Source organism: Siphateles boraxobius, unplaced genomic scaffold (assembly GCF_051911475.1).
Source record: "Siphateles boraxobius isolate OS27281-9 unplaced genomic scaffold, OSU_SipBor_1 41, whole genome shotgun sequence".
NCBI lineage: Eukaryota > Metazoa > Chordata > Actinopteri > Cypriniformes > Leuciscidae > Siphateles > Siphateles boraxobius.
The window spans coordinates 246795-272153 of NW_027509042.1; the positions used below are offsets into that span (position 1 = coordinate 246795).

The 25359-nt window shown below is 41.4% G+C and overlaps 1 protein-coding gene across 2 annotated transcripts in view; it reads left to right on the top strand.

The window, feature by feature from the left end:
* LOC143706081 (uncharacterized) overlaps positions 1 to 24943 on the top strand; it is a 37332-nt gene extending 12389 nt beyond the window's left edge. For both annotated transcript variants that reach the window (XM_077197633.1, XM_077197634.1), the window contains exons 8-13: positions 952 to 1090; positions 8400 to 8521; positions 20341 to 20925; positions 22632 to 22675; positions 22848 to 22911; positions 24173 to 24943. In XM_077197633.1, coding sequence (XP_077053748.1) covers positions 952 to 1090; positions 8400 to 8521; positions 20341 to 20925; positions 22632 to 22675; positions 22848 to 22911; positions 24173 to 24232 — 1014 coding nt within the window. In that variant the 3' untranslated portion in view covers positions 24233 to 24943. The remainder of the gene's footprint in view (positions 1 to 951; positions 1091 to 8399; positions 8522 to 20340; positions 20926 to 22631; positions 22676 to 22847; positions 22912 to 24172) is intronic.
* Positions 24944 to 25359: the final 416 nt, after the last annotated feature.

Genomic DNA, 25359 nt, shown 5'->3' on the forward strand with positions numbered 1-25359 from the left:
TTTTGACCTCAAAATTTACAGGGAAATTTAAAAAAAAAATATATATATATTCTTTGCATTGATGTTATTTTATGCACACTTATGCACATTTTAACTCCAAACCTCCACATTGTCAGCAGCCCATTATAATACATTTACTGTAATGCAAAACAAATAATGATGCATTATTTTAATTGTAATTTGAAAAACTCCTTGTATCTGAATGATTGGCATTAATTACAACTAACAACCCTTTAATAAAAATAGCCTTCATTTTATCTGATGTATTCTAGTAGGTTAGACTAGTGCGCTTGTGCATTTAGAGTGTGTGATTTAGTCTATTAAAATGCATTATTATGACCTCAATATTTAAGATAAGGGGGCAAAAATACCTTTGTATGTCTTTTAAATTTATATCATTTAATATAGTTAATCAATATCACACGAAGTGCCGTTTTTTTCTCTAAATATCAGCATGATTAAATGTGATATTGTTTTTATACAAGTTAATTAAATACACAAGAATTTTTATGAAATATGAAGAATATTAAAAACTTTAGGAGTCTCTGTCCATAGCAGGCCTAAACGTACAGACACATTAAACACCCTCAGCAAAAAATAGTCTAATTATCGATAAAATCACAGAAAATATTGCGATATCATTTTTAAAACATTTTTTTTTTTAAGTTTCAACTGTGACAGAAAAATATATTACAGATTCAATGAACTATATACAAACATATGTGATATAATTTTTTGGTCAATGTCACACACGAAAAAACTATTTTGGTGACGTTTTCTAACTCAGAATGCCAATGCTAAATTGCAGGGGTCAAATATCAGGAACATTCAGCTTTCAATGTTTGGGAATCCTTGTACTATAGGGTTGTTGTAAATTTCCTCATGATATTTCCATATGGAATATACTACATGCATCTTGTGCAATACATATATGATTGTGTGTGGCTTTAGGAGACTCTGTCCAGCTCTACTCTAGTTTCTACCTCGGTGTCCTGCGGCCCAGAAGTGTGTGATCCGCTGGACGAGCAAGACAAGAACAACACCCAGACACCTCATTTCCTGCCGCATCTACTCGCCCCTGGGGTTCTGGGTAAGTGGATCAGTCTTTAATCCAAATACCAAAATCAACACACATTCTTGTACTAATACATCATTACAATCAAAAGTCATATCTGTTAACATTAGCCGATGCACTGTGAAATAACATGAACAATTGTATTTTCATTAATGAATTATGGGGCATATATTTCTACAGCATTTTTTTAATCTTTGTTAATGTTAACTAAGACAAGACAAGTCAGCTTTATTTAAATATTGCTTTATACAATACAGATTGTTTCAAAGCAGCTTTACAGAGATAACAGGAACATGATGTGTTTCGGCTGAAGTCAGTGTTGATTCAGTTCTATTGTAAAGAGCATCAAGTATTAAATTGATTCATTTCATCTATAAAGCAGTTCTGCAGAAAACAGGGATGTCATCATCCATCTCAGTTCAGTTCTTATACAGAAGCGTTAGTAGTCAGATCAATAATACTGTTGAATTTTAAAATCCCCCTGTAGTCCATAATTGTATCCCTTAAAACTCATCTTTGATCACCAAAATTACATATTTAAATGTTTTTTCCTTGGAAAAATAATCTTCATGCCTTAAAATATCTTGTGTAACTCGACACCCTTGCCTCATTTTGTATGCGTGGTTCTATGAATATGCAAATGAGCCCCGCCTCCACTCACTCACTCACTCCACTCGTTGACGATCACACGTTGATCTGATTGGTTACGAGGTAGTTCGTGACGTCAGAAACACCAGCGATTTCTAACTGTGTTTGAGACTGTCTTTGGTTCACTGCAGTTTTAAGGAGAAAATACTCAGCAATGCTGTCGACTTTTGAATTTACACATGGTTTGTCTTAAAGCATATTAAAAACACCACATAGACGTATAAACAATAGGGGTGTAACAATACATCGATATGGACGCATCGATCAAACGTCTAACGATACGATGCATCGATGCCACTCATAAAATAAAGATATACGGTAACGTTACCTTCATTTTGACACTCTCCACATCCTCACGTAACTTTTCTCAGCTGAAATAGATGCCTGACAAGATTGACTGAACCCTTTGTCACAAAAGCCGGTATTTTCCACTGTCAAGGCATCGCGGGTTCATGTTTTACAGCAGAAACGACAAGCACCCTTGTTGCTTGTGAACACAACCCGAAAAGTCTGTTTTAGCGAATCAGTGCGCAGTATTCAGGTCAGGTGACAAGGCTGCTAGTCACTTTGAAAAGACGCGCTAGCTGAGAGGAGTTTCGTCAAAGCTGATTAAAAGTGATCGATGATGGATTTCAATGAACTTCATGAACCCGTGATATCTCCTTTGAGGGGTAAAAGGAAAATAAAAGCTGAAACTTTTTCACGGGATCTTGCTAAAACAGCTCGTTAGTGGTGAGGGAAAAGCTCTCTGTATTGCGTGTACGTTAATCACAACAACAAAGTTTGACAGGCGTCTATATCAGCTGAGGAGATTAACGTTACAAAGATTAAGTGTTTTATGTATCATAGCAATTACTTGTGGAGTTATCTGCTTTTGCCACACACACACAAAAAAAATACATATATATATATATATATATATATAAATACTCTCAATGAACTTTAATTTTATAAGTTACCTGTATTTTTTTTTGTTATTTTTACTTAATCAAAACAACCCAGCTGCAGTTTGATTGATATTCAAATGCACAAAAAAAAAAAAAAAACATGATATATGAAAATGAACAAAAACGGAGTTATCTGTTCATCAGTTGTTTTTTTTACTTGTAACTTGTAACAAACAACTTGTAGGCTAAATGTCCCAATTGGGAGAGGGTGTGCAATTTTCAAAGAGTTTAAACTTTCATGTTATATATTTTTGAATGCATTTGTGTATTAATAAACCTAACTGGTTGTGTACACTTGGCACATAATATCTAAAAATCGATAAGTCGCTTGATATAGCATCGAATCGTATCGCAGAATTTTTTGAGGTATCGGTAAATATCGTATCGCTGGCTGAGAGAATCGATATCGTATCGTGATGAACTGTCCGATTTACACCCCTAATAAACAACATTTAAAAGCTTGATTTTCAATTTAATTGTCCTCAACTAAGCAAGCCAAGGAACCCAAACTCCCATCAGGTGACAGAATGGAGAAAAAACCCAGTTCTCCTCTGGCCAACCAACGAAAAAACACTGTGTCGTTATGATTCAGGCTACATCACAACTCAGAATTCAGATCAGAATCATTAGCATTCAGATATTTATCCAGTTCCTTTTACTTGAAGATGGATTCATCATGCTGGTATGGAGCTGAAGCTGGTCATAGGGTCTGTGTGAAGGACCGGTCTGGTTCTTGTGTCTGTTGTGGTCGTGTCTAGATTGCGGTCCACCTCTGATCTGGATACGGACCGGATCGGATCTGGCTGACTACGGTAACCTCGGGATAAGGATGAGACAGACAGGCTAACATCGGGTGTTATAGGAAGTGTTCCCGGTTCTTCTGACCTGGTTTATACAGCCTAACAATCATCTAACTGATTTGAATAATAGAAATTGATAATGTTCTATGTGTATGCCAGGTTAAAGAGATGTGTTTTTAGTCTAAATTTAAACTGACAGAGTGTGTCTACTTATCGAACAATGCGAGGAGGACTTTTCCAGAGTTTTGGTGCTAAATAGGAAAAGGATCTAACGCCAGCAATTAAAGGACTATAATGTGTTAAGAGCTCGCTCAAGTAAAGGGGAGCTAAACCATTTATTGCTGTGTATACATTTTAAAATATTGCTGATTACATACAATGTTTAATAGGGAGCAAATGCAGTCTTGACAGAACCGGGCTAATATGGTCATCAGTGTTGTGCAAGTTACTTCCAAACTGTAATACATTATATATTACTTGTTACTGTTATTTAAAAGTAATTCATTACCTTACAATATTACTGTCTCAGAATTGTAATGCGTTACATTACTCCTGTATTACTTTTGAGTTACTTTCACCAAAATAACTATACAGAAGTAGAACTTAACATTCTAAAATGACTAGGGCTGTAACGATATGCCATATCCTATGAAACCGAAATCGCGACACTCAGATCCACGAACCTGCAGAATCGCGACACACCCCTTCCAACTCCCAGCGTTATCCATACCGTCCAGATCCAATGCTACCACATCTTTAAATTACTATTAGCATTATCTGAAGTTAACTTAACATTATAAAATACGTAGACCTACACCACAAAACTAGCTGAGGATAAATTATTTAAAATTTGGGAATTCCAGCGTTATGGGCATGACATTTGCAGTCAAAACTTGAAATATAAATTCTCAGAAAATGCATTAATACCAAAATATTGAAACGTCTGTTTATCCATAGGCTCCTCCCAGAAAGGAGTCCAGACATTAGAAAAATATCAGTCTACACATGCGTTTTATATTTAATATTAGGGAAATAGACATGCGTGACAAAAAAAAAAAACTTTAACTTTTAGGAGGCAACTATTATTATTTTTTATCTTTTATTTTTTGTAATTCTGTGAATTACACTGCGCAAATCGGATGAAGAAGGGTTGGCTCTCCACAGAACATAAAATATTCATTTTATTTTATTTTTCGTGTTCTCATTTATGAGGAAAAAACAATGTTACAGACGTGACAGTTCTCCGTTATGGACGCGACCGCTCTGAAGCGGCACTAAAAGACTGCTTTAAAACTTTCACAGAGAATTTTAACCAATGTTTCGTCAACCAATTGCCTGGATTTAAGCGCGTGAACTGGGGCGCGTCTCATAAATGAACCGAAACTCAGCGTACTAAGTATAGCCTATTCACGGACTTGAAAAATATATCTATATTGAAATGTCTACTTGTAAACAGAACAATTCAAAACGAAAGAAAACATGCTCTCTGCTTATGAAATGAATGCATTTCTCTCTGGTGCATTCACTACTGCGAAGATCGCGAGTCAGCATCGTCAACTTCATCTTGACTTTATTAATAAACAATTTAAATGTCTCCTTGCTGTACTTGACATATTCATAATCATTGCTTTTGCCGGTTCTTTGTGACAGCTTTTAGGTGCTTTATCGGCAGCGCCGCCGCCCTTACATGAACGCGTCACCACCGCATCAAAAACATGATTGCGTGATGAAAACATGAAAAATACCACATAAACATAGCCTAACTGTTTAGAAAGAAAACACAGAACGAATAGCCTAATCTCGCGAATGTATAGTCTTCTTCATGCCATCTTCACCATTAGCCGCTTTTCCACTGGCTAGCGCGAGCACAGAGGCCGAAATCATACCTCACGGCACTCCTGTAAAAAAAATAAATCGCTATACAAATATATCAGACGCTGCCATTTAGTCTTTATTTACAGACTTGGACACCACACGCGGCTATTGACTGACCACGAACAGGTAATTTAGCCTACTTGCATTTTTCATTCGTTATAATTTCTCGCGGTCTTGATGTTTTTTGTTGTTGTTTGTTTTACAATTAAAACCAAAAGTCTGTTGTAACGCAAGCCTTACTGAACATGTACCGAGTAAAATATTACTGAAAATTGATAAGTAATGCCTTACACTACTGTGTTACAGCAAAAAGTAATATGTTACTGTAATGCATTACTTTTGTAACGCGTTACTCCCAACACTGATGGTCATACTATATTACATACATCCAGGAAGAACCCGTTTAGACCAGCTGGAGTTTGTTTATTAAGCGTGCAGGGCAGCCACCCAGTAGAGCTTTACAATAATCTATAATAATCACATTTTGTTTTTGTGTGTTATTATGTGTGTGTGTAGATTTTAATAACATTTGTATTTTTACTTGTAGTTTATTTAGAGCGTGTTTTTTTATTTTTTTATAAGTAATTTATTTTAGGGAAGCACTGAAACCGAAAATTCATGATGCACTTTACTGAAGAAAAAAAAATGAATCAAACTTATTTCAAAATATACACTCGAATAATGCAAACGGAGTTATTAAAACATTTAAATTGCACATATGGCAGTTTTTATATCAGCTTTTTTAATAACAGAATTGTTTCTACTGCAGTTGGTTGGTGAAATATAAACATTTAAACATCAATAAACTGTAATATCTTGTTTTCATGACAGATTTATTCAAACATACATTAAACAATGAAAACATCACTAACTGTGAATGTGAACTGAAAATATAATAGTGCATATAATAAGCAAAATGCTCTTCTCTAGAGTTATTTTTTCTAGCTAACTAATGAGTTTATGGGGATTGAACAGCTTTCTTAAGGTAAATGTAATGTACAGCATACAAGCTGTTTTATTGATGTCTTCCCCAGTTCAAACACTGATTGAGACATGATAGATTTCAGTAAGTTGTTCTGTATCTGATGTTCATTGATGTTTATTTGCTGCTATAACTATTAGTGAAGAGGAAGAGATGTTCGGTTCACGAGTCGCTTGAACTGAACAGCTACAAAACTTCATTTAATGCTGCATATTAAAATCGACAGAATTTTAAAGTTAAGATTTCATATTAAAAGTAACAAAACTTATTGCGATTATTTGATGGCAAGTGAAGTTGTCGACGCATCAACAGAAAAGATCTTAGATTTAAGAAACATATCATTACCAATTAAAATCAAGAAATTAATATTGTCGATCCAGAGCTAGTGTCACACAGTTGACGTGTTTAAGTGTTGTAGTTTATCCATGTTGAGTCACGAAATAGACGCTGAACAGTCAAAATGAGCCATCGGAGAAGAGCGAGTTAAACGTCTGCTTCACTCACTGATTTAGCCACTAAAATAGGGATGCATCGATATTTGGCTCCCAAAACAGCTATTTTCGGTTTTGTTTCAGTTTATGTTTATTGTGTTTCCATCAATAACAATGTTTTTTAAGGTTTTAGTTAACGATAATAACCCCGGTACATAGAAATGCATAAGCAAATGTTTGTTAGTTTACAGTGTAATCGCTTGTTGAGAGAAAATTTGACTGCTTTTTCAGCTGAATATATATATAATAACAGAATTAGTGATGGACTGTAATATTGTCAAAGCCATATGATCATTTTGAGATTATCGACATTAATCGACAATCGTGTTTGCTTCCCCTAATGTCTGCATTTTCCATCATTACATTATTTTATTTTTTTCATTATAATATGCATTATTTTATCAACCATTAAAATAGCTAAAATAGTGTGTGTAACGGAGTCAGTGTTATAAACAAGCAACTATTGCTAGTTTCCTTCTAGTTTGATTCTCTGCTGTTCCTTCAATGTCCGCAATACTCAGATTTACTGTTGTGCTGCAGTTTTGGGAACATGGAAGGGTTATAGTTTATATTTGCTGTACTCTCTCGTCCTGCCCGATTGCATGACATTGATGTTTTATAAGCTGTCTCTCTGCTCTGAAAGATTTTGAAACTAATTCAGACTGACAGCTGGAAAGTGAAACAGACTTGTGTTTTTTCTTAAATAAAGTTTCTCCACAAAAGTGACGTTTCTCCAACATAATCTCGGTATAACTGCTGACTCTGCGCTCTGCCACATCTGATGTTGACGAGCAAAACTGTTTTTAGAAGAACAAAATTTAGAGGATCTCATTGCCTTACCTAAGAAAAGTTACTCTCTCACTGATGATGATGATGATGTTGAGGCTTTCTTCATGCTGTTCTTTGAGTTTTTAATCCTCATTTAATGTACCATGCATTTCCTCTAAAAAGGGGAAAAACATCAAAACATCTTATTTTTTTCCCGTCTATAAATAGGGCCCTATAATTTCTGCGGCTCGGAAAACACGGTCAGAATCCAGTCAAAAATATGGAAATTTAATGTATAACATGGAATTTGGCAAATTTTGGATGAATAAGTCAGAAGTAGGGCTGTACACTTGATCACATGACAATATAGACTAGATTCTGAGAATACTAAAGTACAAAAAGACTATTTAAATATAAAATCTGCATGTTTTGCGTGTCTCTGTGTGAATGAAGGGCCCTATTGTTGTTTAGATTATTTATAAAAAAAATATATATAAATTAAGTTGTTGCAATTTTATGAATTCAGTTGATTATTATTTTTTAATTATTTGTTTAAAATTGTATTAAACCATTAAAATAAAATTTAGAAAAAAATGATTGGAATTTAGGGAAAAATATACCGTAATTTGAGAGGGGAAAAAAAAACTTTTTTTAAAAACGTACAAGTATCATGATTTAAATTATTTAAACATGCTTTTGATTACTAACATTTAATTTAACCTTTAAATCCAGAAACATGTTAACCGAATCTTCACAGAATCAGAATGCATGTGTGTTTGAGCTGCTAATGATGGTGTTTGTCTCTGCTCTCAGGCGACCTCACAGCTCTGGGAAACATCAACAGTCTTCATAGTTTACTGGGAGCAGGACCTCTGTTGCTGCCACAGGGCCCGTCTCTGAACCACACACCCCTCAACCCGCTCACCTGCCTACAGGTACACACACACACACACACACACACACTGCCCGTCTCTGAACCACACACCCCTCAACCCGCTCACCTGCCTACAGGTACACACACACACACACACACACTGCCCGTCTCTGAACCACACACCCCTCAACCCGCTCACCTGCCTACAGGTACACACACACACACACACACACTGCCCGTCTCTGGACCACACACCCCTCAACCCGCTCACCTGCCTACAGGTACACACACACACACACACACTGCCCGTCTCTGAACCACACACCCCTCAACCCGCTCACCTGCCTACAGGTACACACACACACACACACTGCCCGTCTCTGAACCACACACCCCTCAACCCGCTCACCTGCCTACAGGTACACACACACACACACACACACACACACACACACTGCCCGTCTCTGAACCACACACCCCTCAACCGGCTCACCTGCCTACAGGTACACACACACACACACACACACTACACCCTCTGAACCACACACCCCTCAACCCGCTCACCTGCCTACAGGTACACACACACACACACACACACTGCCCGTCTCTGAACCACACACCCCTCAACCCGCTCACCTGCCTACAGGTACACACACACACACACACACACACACACTGCCCGTCTCTGAACCACACACCCCTCAACCCGCTCACCTGCCTACAGGTACACACACACACACACACACACACTGCCCGTCTCTGAACCACACACCCCTCAACCCGCTCACCTGCCTACAGGTACACACACACACACACACTGCCCGTCTCTGAACCACACACCCCTCAACCCGCTCACCTGCCTACAGGTACACACACACACATACACTGCCCGTCTCTGAACCACACACCCCTCAACCCGCTCACCTGCCTACAGGTACACATACACACACACACACACACACACACTGCCCGTCTCTGAACCACACACCCCTCAACCCGCTCACCTGCCTACAGGTACACACACACACACACACTGCCCGTCTCTGAACCACACACCCCTCAACCCGCTCACCTGCCTACAGGTACACACACACACACACACTGCCCGTCTCTGAACCACACACCCCTCAACCCGCTCACCTGCCTACAGGTACACACACACACACACACACACTGCCCGTCTCTGAACCACACACCCCTCAACCCGCTCACCTGCCTACAGGTACACACACACACACACACACACACTGCCCGTCTCTGAACCACACACCCCTCAACCCGCTCACCTGCCTACAGGTACACACACACACACACACACTGCCCGTCTCTGAACCACACACCCCTCAACCCGCTCACCTGCCTACAGGTACACACACACACACACACTGCCCGTCTCTGAACCACACACCCCTCAACCCGCTCACCTGCCTACAGGTACACACACACACACACACACACACACACTGCCCGTCTCTGAACCACACACCCCTCAACCGGCTCACCTGCCTACAGGTACACACACACACACACACACACTACACCCTCTGAACCACACACCCCTCAACCCGCTCACCTGCCTACAGGTACACACACACACACACACACACACACTGCCCGTCTCTGAACCACACACCCCTCAACCCGCTCACCTGCCTACAGGTACACACACACACACACACACACTGCCCGTCTCTGAACCACACACCCCTCAACCCGCTCACCTGCCTACAGGTACACACACACACACACACACACTGCCCGTCTCTGAACCACACACCCCTCAACCCGCTCACCTGCCTACAGGTACACACACACACACACACTGCCCGTCTCTGAACCACACACCCCTCAACCCGCTCACCTGCCTACAGGTACACACACACACATACACTGCCCGTCTCTGAACCACACACCCCTCAACCCGCTCACCTGCCTACAGGTACACATACACACACACACACACACACACACTGCCCGTCTCTGAACCACACACCCCTCAACCCGCTCACCTGCCTACAGGTACACACACACACACACACTGCCCGTCTCTGAACCACACACCCCTCAACCCGCTCACCTGCCTACAGGTACACACACACACACACACACACACACACACTGCCCGTCTCTGAACCACACACCCCTCAACCCGCTCACCTGCCTACAGGTACACACACACACACTGCCCGTCTCTGAACCACACACCCCTCAACCCGCTCACCTGCCTACAGGTACACACACACACACACACACACACACTGCCCGTCTCTGAACCACACACCCCTCAACCCGCTCACCTGCCTACAGGTACACACACACACACACACACACACACACACACACACATTGCCCGTCTCTGAACCACACACCCCTCAACCCGCTCACCTGCCTACAGGTACACACACACATACACACACACACACACACACACACACATTGCCCGTCTCTGAACCACACACCCCTCAACCCGCTCACCTGCCTACAGGTACACACACACACACACACACACACACACACACACACATTGCCCGTCTCTGAACCACACACCCCTCAACCCGCTCACCTGCCTACAGGTACACACACACACACACATTGCCCGTCTCTGAACCACACACCCCTCAACCCGCTCACCTGCCTACAGGTACACACACACACACACACTGCCCGTCTCTGAACCACACACCCCTCAACCCGCTCACCTGCCTACAGGTACACACACACACACACACACTGCCCGTCTCTGAACCACACACCCCTCAACCCGCTCACCTGCCTACAGGTACACACACACACACACACTGCCCGTCTCTGAACCACACACCCCTCAACCCGCTCACCTGCCTACAGGTACACACACACACACACACACACACACACTGCCCGTCTCTGAACCACACACCCCTCAACCGGCTCACCTGCCTACAGGTACACACACACACACACACACACTACACCCTCTGAACCACACACCCCTCAACCCGCTCACCTGCCTACAGGTACACACACACACACACACACACACACTGCCCGTCTCTGAACCACACACCCCTCAACCCGCTCACCTGCCTACAGGTACACACACACACACACACACACTGCCCGTCTCTGAACCACACACCCCTCAACCCGCTCACCTGCCTACAGGTACACACACACACACACACACACTGCCCGTCTCTGAACCACACACCCCTCAACCCGCTCACCTGCCTACAGGTACACACACACACACACACTGCCCGTCTCTGAACCACACACCCCTCAACCCGCTCACCTGCCTACAGGTACACACACACACATACACTGCCCGTCTCTGAACCACACACCCCTCAACCCGCTCACCTGCCTACAGGTACACATACACACACACACACACACACACACTGCCCGTCTCTGAACCACACACCCCTCAACCCGCTCACCTGCCTACAGGTACACACACACACACACACTGCCCGTCTCTGAACCACACACCCCTCAACCCGCTCACCTGCCTACAGGTACACACACACACACACACACACACACACACTGCCCGTCTCTGAACCACACACCCCTCAACCCGCTCACCTGCCTACAGGTACACACACACACACTGCCCGTCTCTGAACCACACACCCCTCAACCCGCTCACCTGCCTACAGGTACACACACACACACACACACACACACTGCCCGTCTCTGAACCACACACCCCTCAACCCGCTCACCTGCCTACAGGTACACACACACACACACACACACACACACACACACACATTGCCCGTCTCTGAACCACACACCCCTCAACCCGCTCACCTGCCTACAGGTACACACACACATACACACACACACACACACACACACACATTGCCCGTCTCTGAACCACACACCCCTCAACCCGCTCACCTGCCTACAGGTACACACACACACACACACACACACACACACACACACACACATTGCCCGTCTCTGAACCACACACCCCTCAACCCGCTCACCTGCCTACAGGTACACACACACACACACATTGCCCGTCTCTGAACCACACACCCCTCAACCCGCTCACCTGCCTACAGGTACACACACACACACACACACACACACACATTGCCCGTCTCTGAACCACACACCCCTCAACCCGCTCACCTGCCTACAGGTACACACACACACACACACACACACTGCCCGTCTCTGAACCACACACCCCTCAACCCGCTCACCTGCCTACAGGTACACACACACACACACACACACACTGCCCGTCTCTGAACCACACACCCCTCAACCCGCTCACCTGCCTACAGGTACACACACACACACACACACACACACTGCCCGTCTCTGAACCACACACCCCTCAACCCGCTCACCTGCCTACAGGTACACACACACACACACACACACACACTGCCCGTCTCTGAACCACACACCCCTCAACCCGCTCACCTGCCTACAGGTACACACACACACACACTGCCTGTCTCTGAACCACACACCCCTCAACCCGCTCACCTGCCTACAGGTACACACACACACACACACTGCCCGTCTCTGAACCACACACCCCTCAACCCGCTCACCTGCCTACAGGTACACATACACACACACACACACACACACACACACTGCCCGTCTCTGAACCACACACCCCTCAACCGGCTCACCTGCCTACAGGTACACATACACACACACACACACACACACACACTGCCCGTCTCTGAACCACACACCCCTCAACCGGCTCACCTGCCTACAGGTACACATACACACACACACACACACACACACACACACTGCCAGTCTCTGAGCAACACACCCCTCAACCCGCTCACCTGCCTACAGGTACACACACACAGACACACACACACACACACTGCCCGTCTCTGAACCGCACACCCCTCAACCCGCTCACCTGCCTACAGGTACACACACACACACACTGCCCGTCTCTGAACCACACACCCCTCAACCCGCTCACCTGCCTACAGGTACACACACACACACACACTGCCCGTCTCTGAACCACACACCCCTCAACCCGCTCACCTGCCTACAGGTACACACACACACATACACTGCCCGTCTCTGAACCACACACCCCTCAACCCGCTCACCTGCCTACAGGTACACACACACTGCCCGTCTCTGAACCACACACCCCTCAACCCGCTCACCTGCCTACAGGTACACACACACAGACACACACACACTGCCCGTCTCTGAACCGCACACCCCTCAACCCGCTCACCTGCCTACAGGTACACACACACACACACACTGCCCGTCTCTGAACCACACACCCTCAACCCGCTCACCTGCCTACAGGTACACACACACACACACACTGCCCGTCTCTGAACCACACACCCCTCAACCCGCTCACCTGCCTACAGGTACACACACACACACTGCCCGTCTCTGAACCACACACCCCTCAACCCGCTCACCTGCCTACAGGTACACACAACACACACACTGCCCGTCTCTGAACCACACACCCCTCAACCCGCTCACCTGCCTACAGGTACACACACACACACTGCCCGTCTCTGAACCACACACCCCTCAACCCGCTCACCTGCCTACAGGTACACACACACACACACACACTGCCCGTCTCTGAACCACACACCCCTCAACCCGCTCACCTGCCTACAGGTACACACACACACACACACACACACACTGCCCGTCTCTGAACCACACACCCCTCAACCCGCTCACCTGCCTACAGGTACACACACACACACTGCCTGTCTCTGAACCACACACCACTCAACCCGGTCACCTGCCTACAGGTACACACACACACACACACACTGCCCGTCTCTGAACCACACACCCCTCAACCCGCTCACCTGCCTACAGGTACACACACACACACACACACACATTGCCCGTCTCTGAACCACACACCCCTCAACCCGCTCACCTGCCTACAGGTACACACACACTGCCCGTCTCTGAACCACACACCCCTCAACCCGCTCACCTGCCTACAGGTACACACACACACACATTGCCCGTCTCTGAACCACACACCCCTCAACCCGCTCACCTGCCTACAGGTACACACACACACACACACACACTGCCCGTCTCTGAACCACACACCCCTCAACCCGCTCACCTGCCTACAGGTACACACACACACACACACACACACACTGCCCGTCTCTGAACCACACACCCCTCAACCCGCTCACCTGCCTACAGGTACACACACACACACACACACACTGCCCGTCTCTGAACCACACACCCCTCAACCCGCTCACCTGCCTACAGGTACACACACACACACACACTGCCCGTCTCTGAACCACACACCCCTCAACCCGCTCACCTGCCTACAGGTACACACACACACACACACACACTGCCCGTCTCTGAACCACACACCCCTCAACCCGCTCACCTGCCTACAGGTACACACACACACACACACACACTGCCCGTCTCTGAACCACACACCCCTCAACCCGCTCACCTGCCTACAGGTACACACACACACACACACACACTGCCCGTCTCTGAACCACACACCCCTCAACCCGCTCACCTGCCTACAGGTACACACACACACACACACACACACTGCCCGTCTCTGAACCACACACCCCTCAACCCGCTCACCTGCCTACAGGTACACACACACACACACACTGCCCGTCTCTGAACCACACACCCCTCAACCCGCTCACCTGCCTACAGGTACACATACACACACACACACACACACACACTGCCCGTCTCTGAACCACACACCCCTCAACCCGCTCACCTGCATACAGGCACACACACACACACACACACACACACTGCCCGTCTCTGAACCACACACCCCTCAACCCGCTCACCTGCCTACAGGTACACACACACACACACACACACACACACACACACTGCTAGTTTCTCTCACAGAGGTTCGTCTGTTGAAGCAGCTGTAAACTAGGGCTGTCAAAATGTCTGAAAAGCTCAATTCAAATTTCGTTTTTTAATATTGGCAAAATTTGAATTATATTCGAATTCTAAAGGCAATTCTGTATCTACATTATATAATTCTGTAGAGGAAAAGTACAGTATTGAGTCCTTTGAACACAAGAGCGCAATAAGCAAATATAAACCAAATCAAGCATCGCATCCTTTATTGAAATGAAATTCACTTTTTAAAGTGCATTAACTTTTGAAATAATTGTTTTTAAATAAAATATAATTTCCTTAATTGTGCATGCAAGGAAAATTAGGTTACAGTAGTGCATAAAACTGTGTTTGTGCATCAGTAACCTGAGAAAACACACTTCAACACACAGCGTAATGCTAATGAACTACATGAACACACAACAGCAAACTGACATTCAGAAACACTCACTTCATATTGTTCACCAAAAACTAGTGGTCGACCGATATGGGTTTTTTGATGGCCGATGCTGATATCTTAGAGAACAGGGTGGCCGATATAAAGCCTATATATATATATATATATATATATATATATATACACATATATATATATCAGTAATCTGATATATTAATCAGTAATCACTGATAATCATATTTTTCAAATAAAGACTTTTTTTTTACTTTGACTTTTTACAAGGTAACGCTAATTTTACATACAGCACACAGTGAAAACGACATGAATATGACACAGTGGGCCACTGGATATAGCACAGCATATTTTAAAATGAAGGATTTAAAGTTTTTCGATCGCGTCTCCTGTGAAGCTGATCTTCTGTTCGCATTCACTCACTTCTCACGGACCATCACTCGCAGGAACACGTTTATGCAGGCTACAAATGCACACTTCACAAGATATCACAGCTGGATTCGATTAAATCTGCAAGGTTTGTGAAAATAAATGTTTATTAGATATTCAGAGATTTGTTTAAATTATGTAGATGCCCATTTGCTGAATGTTGGCGGTAAATGAGAAAGTATTTTAGGCTGATTGTTTGCCTTTTCGGTTACAAATAATATAAAAGCAAACGCATTACTCTTTCGCATACCAGTTACTTTCTTTGACCAGTTCTGTAGCCACCGGTTCTGTCTAACAAAGTATTAGATCTGACTGACAGAGATCGTAATGAAGACGGAGAATGTGAGTGAGCGCTGTGTGATCAGGCGCTGCCGTTCTCTTCTCAGGTGCTGGTGTTCTCAGCGCCGCCCGTCAAAATAAAAGTCTGCAGCGCCGTCAAAATAAAAGTCCCGCTTCCAACACATCGGCCAATCAGAAAAACTTATCGGCCAATGCCAATATTTTTAAAAAGCCAAATATCGGCCAATATATCGGCCGTGGCGATATATCGGTCGACCACTACCAAAAACACCAGCATGATCTGAGCGAGTGCTTTCTGTTGACAATATTTCCAGCTGAGAGTGTTTTCGTCAGCAGCCTTTTTTCCCGCTATTTTTCAATTGAACAACGCAACGCTGTAAACTGGAGCTAACAAAAACACAGCGTGTCAGTTACGTCATCATCATGTCTCGCGCTACTCTTGACACAACAAAAATTCGAATGCACTAGGTTTTTTTGCATTCAAATGTGCTTTTTTTCTATTCAAAATCACTAAATTTTTATTTGACAGCCCAAACTGTCAGGTCTTTGAAGACAATGAATTAAAGGCACACTATGCAGGAATTCTGTTTTTGTCAAACAGCGACCCCTAGAGTCGCTGTGGAATACTAACACCCCCACACTGGTACCTGTTCGGTAGGATAGCAGCGTCGGGCATGCAACAGGCACAGATAGACTCGGAAGATATTGACCAGGTAATGTTTCACGATTTCATACAAATATTAGGCTACTGCATAGTCTACTGAACTACTGATGATGGTAAAAGGATAATAATAACTATATGTCAAGTGTTAAGGCCCGTTCACACCAAGCACGATAACTATAAAGATAACGATAAAGATATAATTCTAAAAATCGTTCTCCATATTAAAGAATAACAGAGTTCACACCACAACTATAACGATAAAGATATGAGGAACGATATCGTTGGGATCACTTTCAGAACGATTTTTTTCCAGCTGTCGAACGATAAAACACTGACAGCCAATCAGAATCCATTCTAATTTAAAGGTCTCGCGCATTTAAAATGGCAGATGACATTGCAGAGAAGTTAATCGTCGAGGTACAAAAAAATCCTCCACTGTTTGACAAGTCAACCCCCCTTTTCAAGGATACGTTAAAAAAGATGGATATATGGAAAGCAATCGGTCGTATCCTGGGAATAAATGGTGAGAAGTATTAACGATTAGATATTATGCAGTTTAGCATAGTGTAACAAAATTACCTCAGGTAGGCTATAACTTACAGCGCCAGTTTTGACAACATTGCTGAAGTTGCAGTGAAAAAGGCGTTGTATACATAAAGGTGTTGACTAGGCGATGTTTTTATCCCATCATTGACTTCGTCAGCTAAATTCACAGTTAGATTAGATCGATTACACTAGACTTGCTATATTCACTGTTTAGATGCGCTCGGGACATAGCAAGCTGGCTGAGGACATCTGCTGGCAAAGACGTGTAAAGGCAATAAGAACAGCAAAAACATATTCAATGACATTGTTGCAAACAACAATTATAATAAAATGTAATCTATAAAATCAGTCAATATCATTAAAGCTATTGTAGTACGTTTTTATGAATGAAACTGTTGTTGATTCATTCGAAAATATGAATACAATTTGTCTTCAAAAGACGACAGCTCTCTAATCAGAGTGACGGATTCTCCCAACTCCTCTCGTCTTTTAAGGATATCGTGTACCCGAAAGCGCCTGTTTTTGTTTTGATATTTTTTTGTAACGTAAAGCAGCAGCAGGTCATCCATTTTCGCTACTTTGAAACCGCAGCGCGGGCGCGCGTGCTTAGAATAAAAAGACCGTAATCGGTTGTTGGTGTGGACGCATATATAGTTATCTTTATCGTTATCTTTATAGTTATCGTGCTTTGTGTGAACGGGCCTTTAGACTACTTTATAATAATAAAGTAGCCTACCGCGTTTGCTGGCTTATAAAGTTTTTACATGATTGCTGCTAAATCACAAGTAAATAGCCTATAGTCTAGGACTACTGTATAATTTCATTTGTGTTTTTTGATTGTAATGTAATTAAACATTACAAAATGCCAGATGACATCAATAAAGTTAAATGTACGTCACATTATTTCATAACATTCGCCGTTGTGATGTCATTAGACATGATTATTGCAATTTATCATAATAGTTTGCAAATTGTGCTCGTTTACACTTTTTACAACCTCTAGGCTTATTTGTGTCCTGATAATTATGTGAGATATTGACAACTGTTCTCATGATAATCTCATGATAAATTATTGGACTGGTCTAATTATCAACAATGGATGAATGAACGGCATCGTAAAAAAATGACACACTACAAGCAAGCGCAGCAACATACAATATAGAACGCAAACAAGTTTACAAATAAGATATTTACTTTCTAGTCCATCAACAAGATCGGCAGGTCAGCATCGCTGTTGCATCAATAATATTATTGATCTGCCTTACTTAAGGTGGACGTTGACTCAATTTTCTTTTAGAAACAAACTCTGTTATATTATTTTCATGTTATCACTGTGAAGCTGCTTTGATACAATCTGTATTGTAAAAAGCGCTATATAAATAAAGGTGACTTGACTTGACTTGACTTGCATCCAGTGCTGCTGTTTAGCTCGCGCCAACGAGTGAAAGCCCGAGCGAGTGGGACTCTTGTCCGGTTCCTCACGCGGTCAGATTCTCTTTTCCTTTTCCCAGTCTCTTCCGACCGCGTTTTCTTTACTTTTTCCATCTTCGACTCGAGTATCACGTCTGAAATGCGCGCAAGTGTCTTCGTGCTTCATATGTTGTTGTTGATGTGTGTGACGTCGTTGCCGTAAATCATTTCGTGATTCTCGCGAGATTTGTCGGGTCGCTCCTCTCAAACTTGCAATGCTGGTTTTTCCAGCGGCCCCCCCCCCCAAGCTTTACTTGCAGGATGATTCGCCCTAATATGAGTTTGTTTACCACCGAAATGACTTTGAAGCTGTTATATTAAGGTACAATTCTGGCATAGCGTGCCTTTAAGAGACGCTGATTCCTTCTCTTCATTCACCAGCCATCAACAGATTCACCACATTTACCAATCAACTACACTAACAGATATTTACAGTATATACTTGTTGAATATCGACGTTACCCTGCACATTTTGAAAGTCTCTTCTGCTCACTAACTATTTATTTAATCATAAATACAGTAAAAAATGTGAAATATTATTATAATTTAAATCATCTGTTTTCTATGTGAATATATAGTAAAGTGTAATTTATTCCTGTGATTTTCAGCATCATTACTCCAGTCTTCAGTGTCACATGATCCTTCAGAAATCACTATAATATGAGGATTTGATGATCAAGAAACATTTTTGATTATTATCAGTTGAAAACGGTTTCATATTTGTGTGGAAACCGTGATGCATTTTATTTTTCAGGATTCTTTGATGAAACTTCAAAACAACAGCATTTGTTTGAAATAGAAGATTATTTTAACGTTATGAAATATAACATTATTTAAAAAATCTTTACTGTCACTTTTGATCAATTTAATGTGTCCTTGATGAATAAAAGTCTTACTAACCCCACATTTTTTTTAACGGTAGTTTATATATTATTACATTATTTATAATTATATCATACATATACCAACAAAAAATCTCAATTGAACTTCTTCAAAGTAGTAATTCTCATCCTGCATTCCCACAATCATGAGGTGCATTAAAAACGGTTAAATAATTCACTTGATGCTTTTCCCGTCATTTCTCTGCCTTGTCTTGTAAATGCTCAACTTATATTCATTATATTATATACTGTTTATTGATGTACTCTCTCACTCTCAGCTGACGATGACACCGGCGCTCATGGGAGAGAAACCAGCGAGTCTCCATCACACGCCTCCTCCGTCACAAGAAGAGCTTCCGGCGGCTCAGATATCCCAGAATGCCTTGCTCCACACACCCGGTCCGCAGAGAGAGGGTTCGGGTTCTGGGCTGTTCGACCCGTACGGTTCCTTCATGGACACCATCTACACCTCGTTTCTGCAGGTTAGCGAGCGCGACTCGGACTCCACGCCGCTGTCGTACCCGGAGCTCCCGCCGTCCCTCAGTCCCCGCCGGGCCTGTTCGGTCCACAACCCGGATCTGACCCGCCTCGGCATGGACTCGGCCCAGTCTCCGGCCCGCGGCACGCCGAAGCTCAGCGAGGAGCCCTCGCCGGCGCCGCCCTGCAGGCCATCGGGAGCCGACGCTCTGTCCGACATCATGGAGGAGGCCAAGACCGACGGCTCCAAAGTGTGTTACAGCAACGGGATCGGGTCGGGAGGAGACCGTGACGAGGAGGAGGAGCCAGACGAGGAGGATGATGATGGACGAAGAACGAGTCCGGTCGTCGATGACATCAGCAGCAGAGAGGCGGAGCAAGTGAGGGTGAGCCTGGTTTTGTTATTTATGTACTATTATAATGTTTATTCATATTTTTTATTTTTTTTAATTTTGGTTTGTTTGTCATTTAATGTGATTTTGTCATTTTTTAGATAAGTTTTTTTACTTTTTTAGCTTTAATTTCAGTCATTTTGTTAAGTGTTTTTGTCAATTTTTTAGTGCTTTTTTTTTTGCTTAGATTTTTTTCCATAATTGTTTATTTTTTATGCTTTTTTAAAAAATTTTTTTTTACATTTTTTAGCTTTAATTTAATTTCAGTTAAAATAATTTTTCAAATTAAACAAATTTTTTTTTTCATTTTCGTCAAAATTTTGTTTGTTTGTTTTTCGTGTTATACTATGAATTTCGTTGAATACTATACTATTATAAAAATGTCACTTTTTTAAAATTTTAGTTTTTCAGTAATTTTACGTGTTTTGTAAAAAAAAAAATGTTTTTCCAATTTTTTTTGCTTTAATTTTATTTCAGTAATTTTGTTGTTTTTCTGATTTATTTAAAGTGTTTTTTCATGTTTTTTAGCTTTAATTTAATTTCAGTAATTTTAAGTGCTTTTGTCATCTTTTTATGCTTTTTTTTTTAGCTTAGATTTCTTTCCCGTAATTTTTTTTTCCTTCATTTTTCTTCTTTTTTTCACGTTTAATTTTTTTCAGTAATTTGGTGTGCTTTTTTTCCACTTTTTTCGCTTTAATTTTGTTTCAGTAATTTTGTGTTCTCGTCATTTTTAGATTTTTTTTCGCTTTAATTTAGTTTCAGTTAAAGTAATTTTTCAAATTAAACTTATTTTATTTAACTTTAAAGGTATAGCGGAGGATCTTTCCGAATTTTAGAGAAGACCCTCTCCAATTTTTTAAAAAATGCACATGCGCCTATTAAACGTGTCGAGTGACCGAGGACTCAAGACATGATATGCAATGGAGAAGTAGCTTGTTGCATTTGTGTAATAAATACTATGGTGAACACATTGTAATTATCGAAAATGAACACACAAGGTTTTAGAATATTTCAACGTGATACCATTTACCATTTGGTCATAAGGCTACTTTAGACTAATTGAGATGTTTACCGTGTCTACGCCGTACATGACTTGTGCCAGGGCTAGCATCGCTAATCATAGCTTACATTAACTTTTACTAGCAGTGACTTTTACCAAACTTTACCTGTCTAGTAGAATCTTCTCGACTGCGGCATCAGTGGGAAGCCCAACCTGTGCTTTTAGCGCACGCCAGCGTGTGAAATATTCCCCCAAAATCACTCTGGTCTTGTTTCTATATTCTGCGACCTTTCTCTTCTTATCATACACTTCGTATACATTTTTTCTCTTTCGACCCTCAGCCATTTTCAAAGGAATGGCTGAAACCGTAACTCATCACACATAATACACCTGAAAGTGCGCATGCGCAGAAGGGACGAGCACGTACGACGGCCTTACGTAAACATATCACCAGAATGATTGACACTTAGGTGGACCAATAGTATAGGCTACCCACCCGGAAAAAGAAAATCCTCCGCTATAACTATAAGTCTAATTTTAGTTGTTTTTTCTTGTTATACTATGCTTTATTTCTACAACTGAAATGTTTTCTGAAACAATTCTAATAGTATAAGATTTTTATGTAATGTTGCAGACTGCTTCAATACCTTTTTTTATTCATAGGAGTGATTGATATTGATTGGCTGGTTTTGTTTGACAGACTGAAGACATGCACACAGGAGGCAGAAGGAAGAGGAAACAGACGTGAGTGCATCTGGAGCTGTGTGTGTGTGTGTGTGTGTGTGTGTGTGTGTGTGTGTGTGTGTGTGTGTGTGTGTGTGTGTGTGTGTGTGTGTGGTGTGTGTGTGTGTTCTGTGTGTGTGTTCTGTGTGTGTGTTTTGCAGTGCTTTGTGTTTTACTCTCTCCTCTTCTTCAGACTGCAGAGGAGTCCAGACCTGCCGGGCGGCATCGACAGCATCATCGAGGAGCCCACCGCCACGGTGAGACACACACACACACACACACACACACACACACACACAAGCATCTTACACTGTTTGATTGCACATGTGCATTAATCATTGTCTTAAGTCTTAAATATTAGATTCAGCTGGTATCAAATTTAAAGGTATAAAAAGTCTTCAATTGCATAAGAAAATTATTTTTTTGAGACTTTTTCTTAGGTTTTTTTATCATGAGGTCTTAGAATTCTTAAATTTATGAGGTTTTTACATTTCAAGGGGTTTTAAATTGAAGAGGTATTAAAATGTTGAGTTTGTTCTTAGATTTAAGAGGTTTTAAAATGTTGTGTTCTTAAATTTAAGAGGTTTTTATATTTTATCATGTCTTTAAATTTGAGACGTTTTATATTTCAAGAATTCCTAAACTTGTAGTTTTAAATTTAAGTAAGTTTTTATTGCTCAAGAGGTCTTTAAATTTAAAAAGTTTTTTATATTTCAAGATTTCTTAAACTTAAGTAGTTTTTATATTTTATCGTGTCTTTAAATGTGAGTGGTTTTTAAATTCCAAGAGACCCTAGAATTATTAAATTTAAGATTTTTTGAAATTTAAAAAACTTAAATTTAATACGTTTTTAAATGTTGATTTCTTAATTTAAGAGGTTTTTATATTTTATCATGTCTTTAAATTTATGAGGTTTTTACATTTCAAGAGTTCTTAAATTTAAAAGACATGATAAAATATAAAAAAACACTTAAATTTAAGAACTCTTGAAATGTAAAAAACATCTTAGATTAAGAAATGAACATTTAAAAACTTATTCAATTTAAGTTTTTAAATTTAGAAAAATCTTAAATTTAATAATTCTAAGGTCTCTTGGAATTTAAAAACCACTGAAATTTAAAGACACGATAAAATATAAAAACCACTGAAATTTAAAAGACATGATAAAATATAAAAAAACACTTAAATTTAAGAACTCTTGATATGTAAAAACCTCTTAAATTTAGTGGTTTTTATATTTTATCATGTCTTTAAATTTCAGTGGTTTTTATATTTTATCGTGTCTTTAAATTTCAGTGGTTTTTAAATTCCAAGAGACCTTAGAATTATTAAATTTAAGATTTTTCTAAATTTAAAAACTTAAATTGAATACGTTTTTAAATGTTCATTTCTTAATCTAAGATGTTTTTTACATTTCAAGAGGTCTTATATTTGAGAAAGGAAAAACAAGAATCGAATTAGGCCATATGGACATCCCTAAGAACGTATTAAACGGAAGTTGTGTGTGTCGTGTTGCAGATCCCGATGTCGAGGCCGGCTCGCTCCACCAGAGGGAAGAGACGCCGCGTGGTCCGATAGATCCGACCGTACGGTACCGCCAACACCAGCACTGTTGCCACGGCAACGCCATCACAGCGCTCGTCTCCCGTGATCTCGCTCCTCCGTCACGCGTGTTTGTGTTCGTCCGTTCTTGACCATTGTTACATGAACATGTTAATTTACCATGAGAGGGCTTTTACTAATGAGACAATTGTTAAATTGTCGCACGAATGCATCAGTTTAGGAATGGTTGTTTGTTTACCAGTTCTTTTAATGTTTCTTTGCTTCTTTTTGATGATTGTGATTGACAGCTCTGCCCGAGCATTCACTCCCATCAGTCTTTAGATGCACACGAGTCCATGTTGTTGTTGTCGTCGTCAACAAATTTGTTGAATTTAAAAGCTTGTGTTCCAGAGCCCGAAAAACCCTTTGTTTCTGGGAATCTTTCCAATCGACGGATCATTGCATCACAAATGTCATTTTACCCATCATGCACCTCATGAACTGCTTTTTAGCATCAAATGCATTCAGCAGTTTTGTCACACCGCAAAAAAAAAAAAAATCTTATTTGGGAATTTTATCTTGTTTTCCAATACATTCTCAGATCAAGATGCATATACTGGAAAAGCTAAATAAATTATATAAATTAAATATATAAATATTTCATATATTGAGAGAAACATTTATCAAAATGAAGCATTTACTATACGCATTGTGAAATGCAAATAAACATGACATTTCCTTGATGTCAGAAATAATCATGCTTAAAGAAAGAAAAAATATTTGCCAATAAATTTTAACATGATTCAAAAAGAAAACATCTATTTTTCTGACCCCAGGGGCAGATATTTGGCAAAAACTCAGTTCATTTTGATACATTTTTCAGTAAACAAGACTTTTTGCATCTTCAGAAAATGTATCTTGATTTAAAAATGTTTAGAAAAACAAGACGACATCAATAATCTTTGCAGTGTTTTATGCTTCCCTGCAGAGACACTGAAGCTGAGAAACGCCCAGTTTCACTCATAACTCTATTCGTCTGAGCAGGGCCGTATATATCCATATCTATATTTCATAAGTGTGTGTGTGTGTGTGTTCCAGGAGGGAGTGGATCTAGTGTATCTGTAGGTTTGTAGGGGCTTTAGTCGTGGATGGTGTCGCACAGG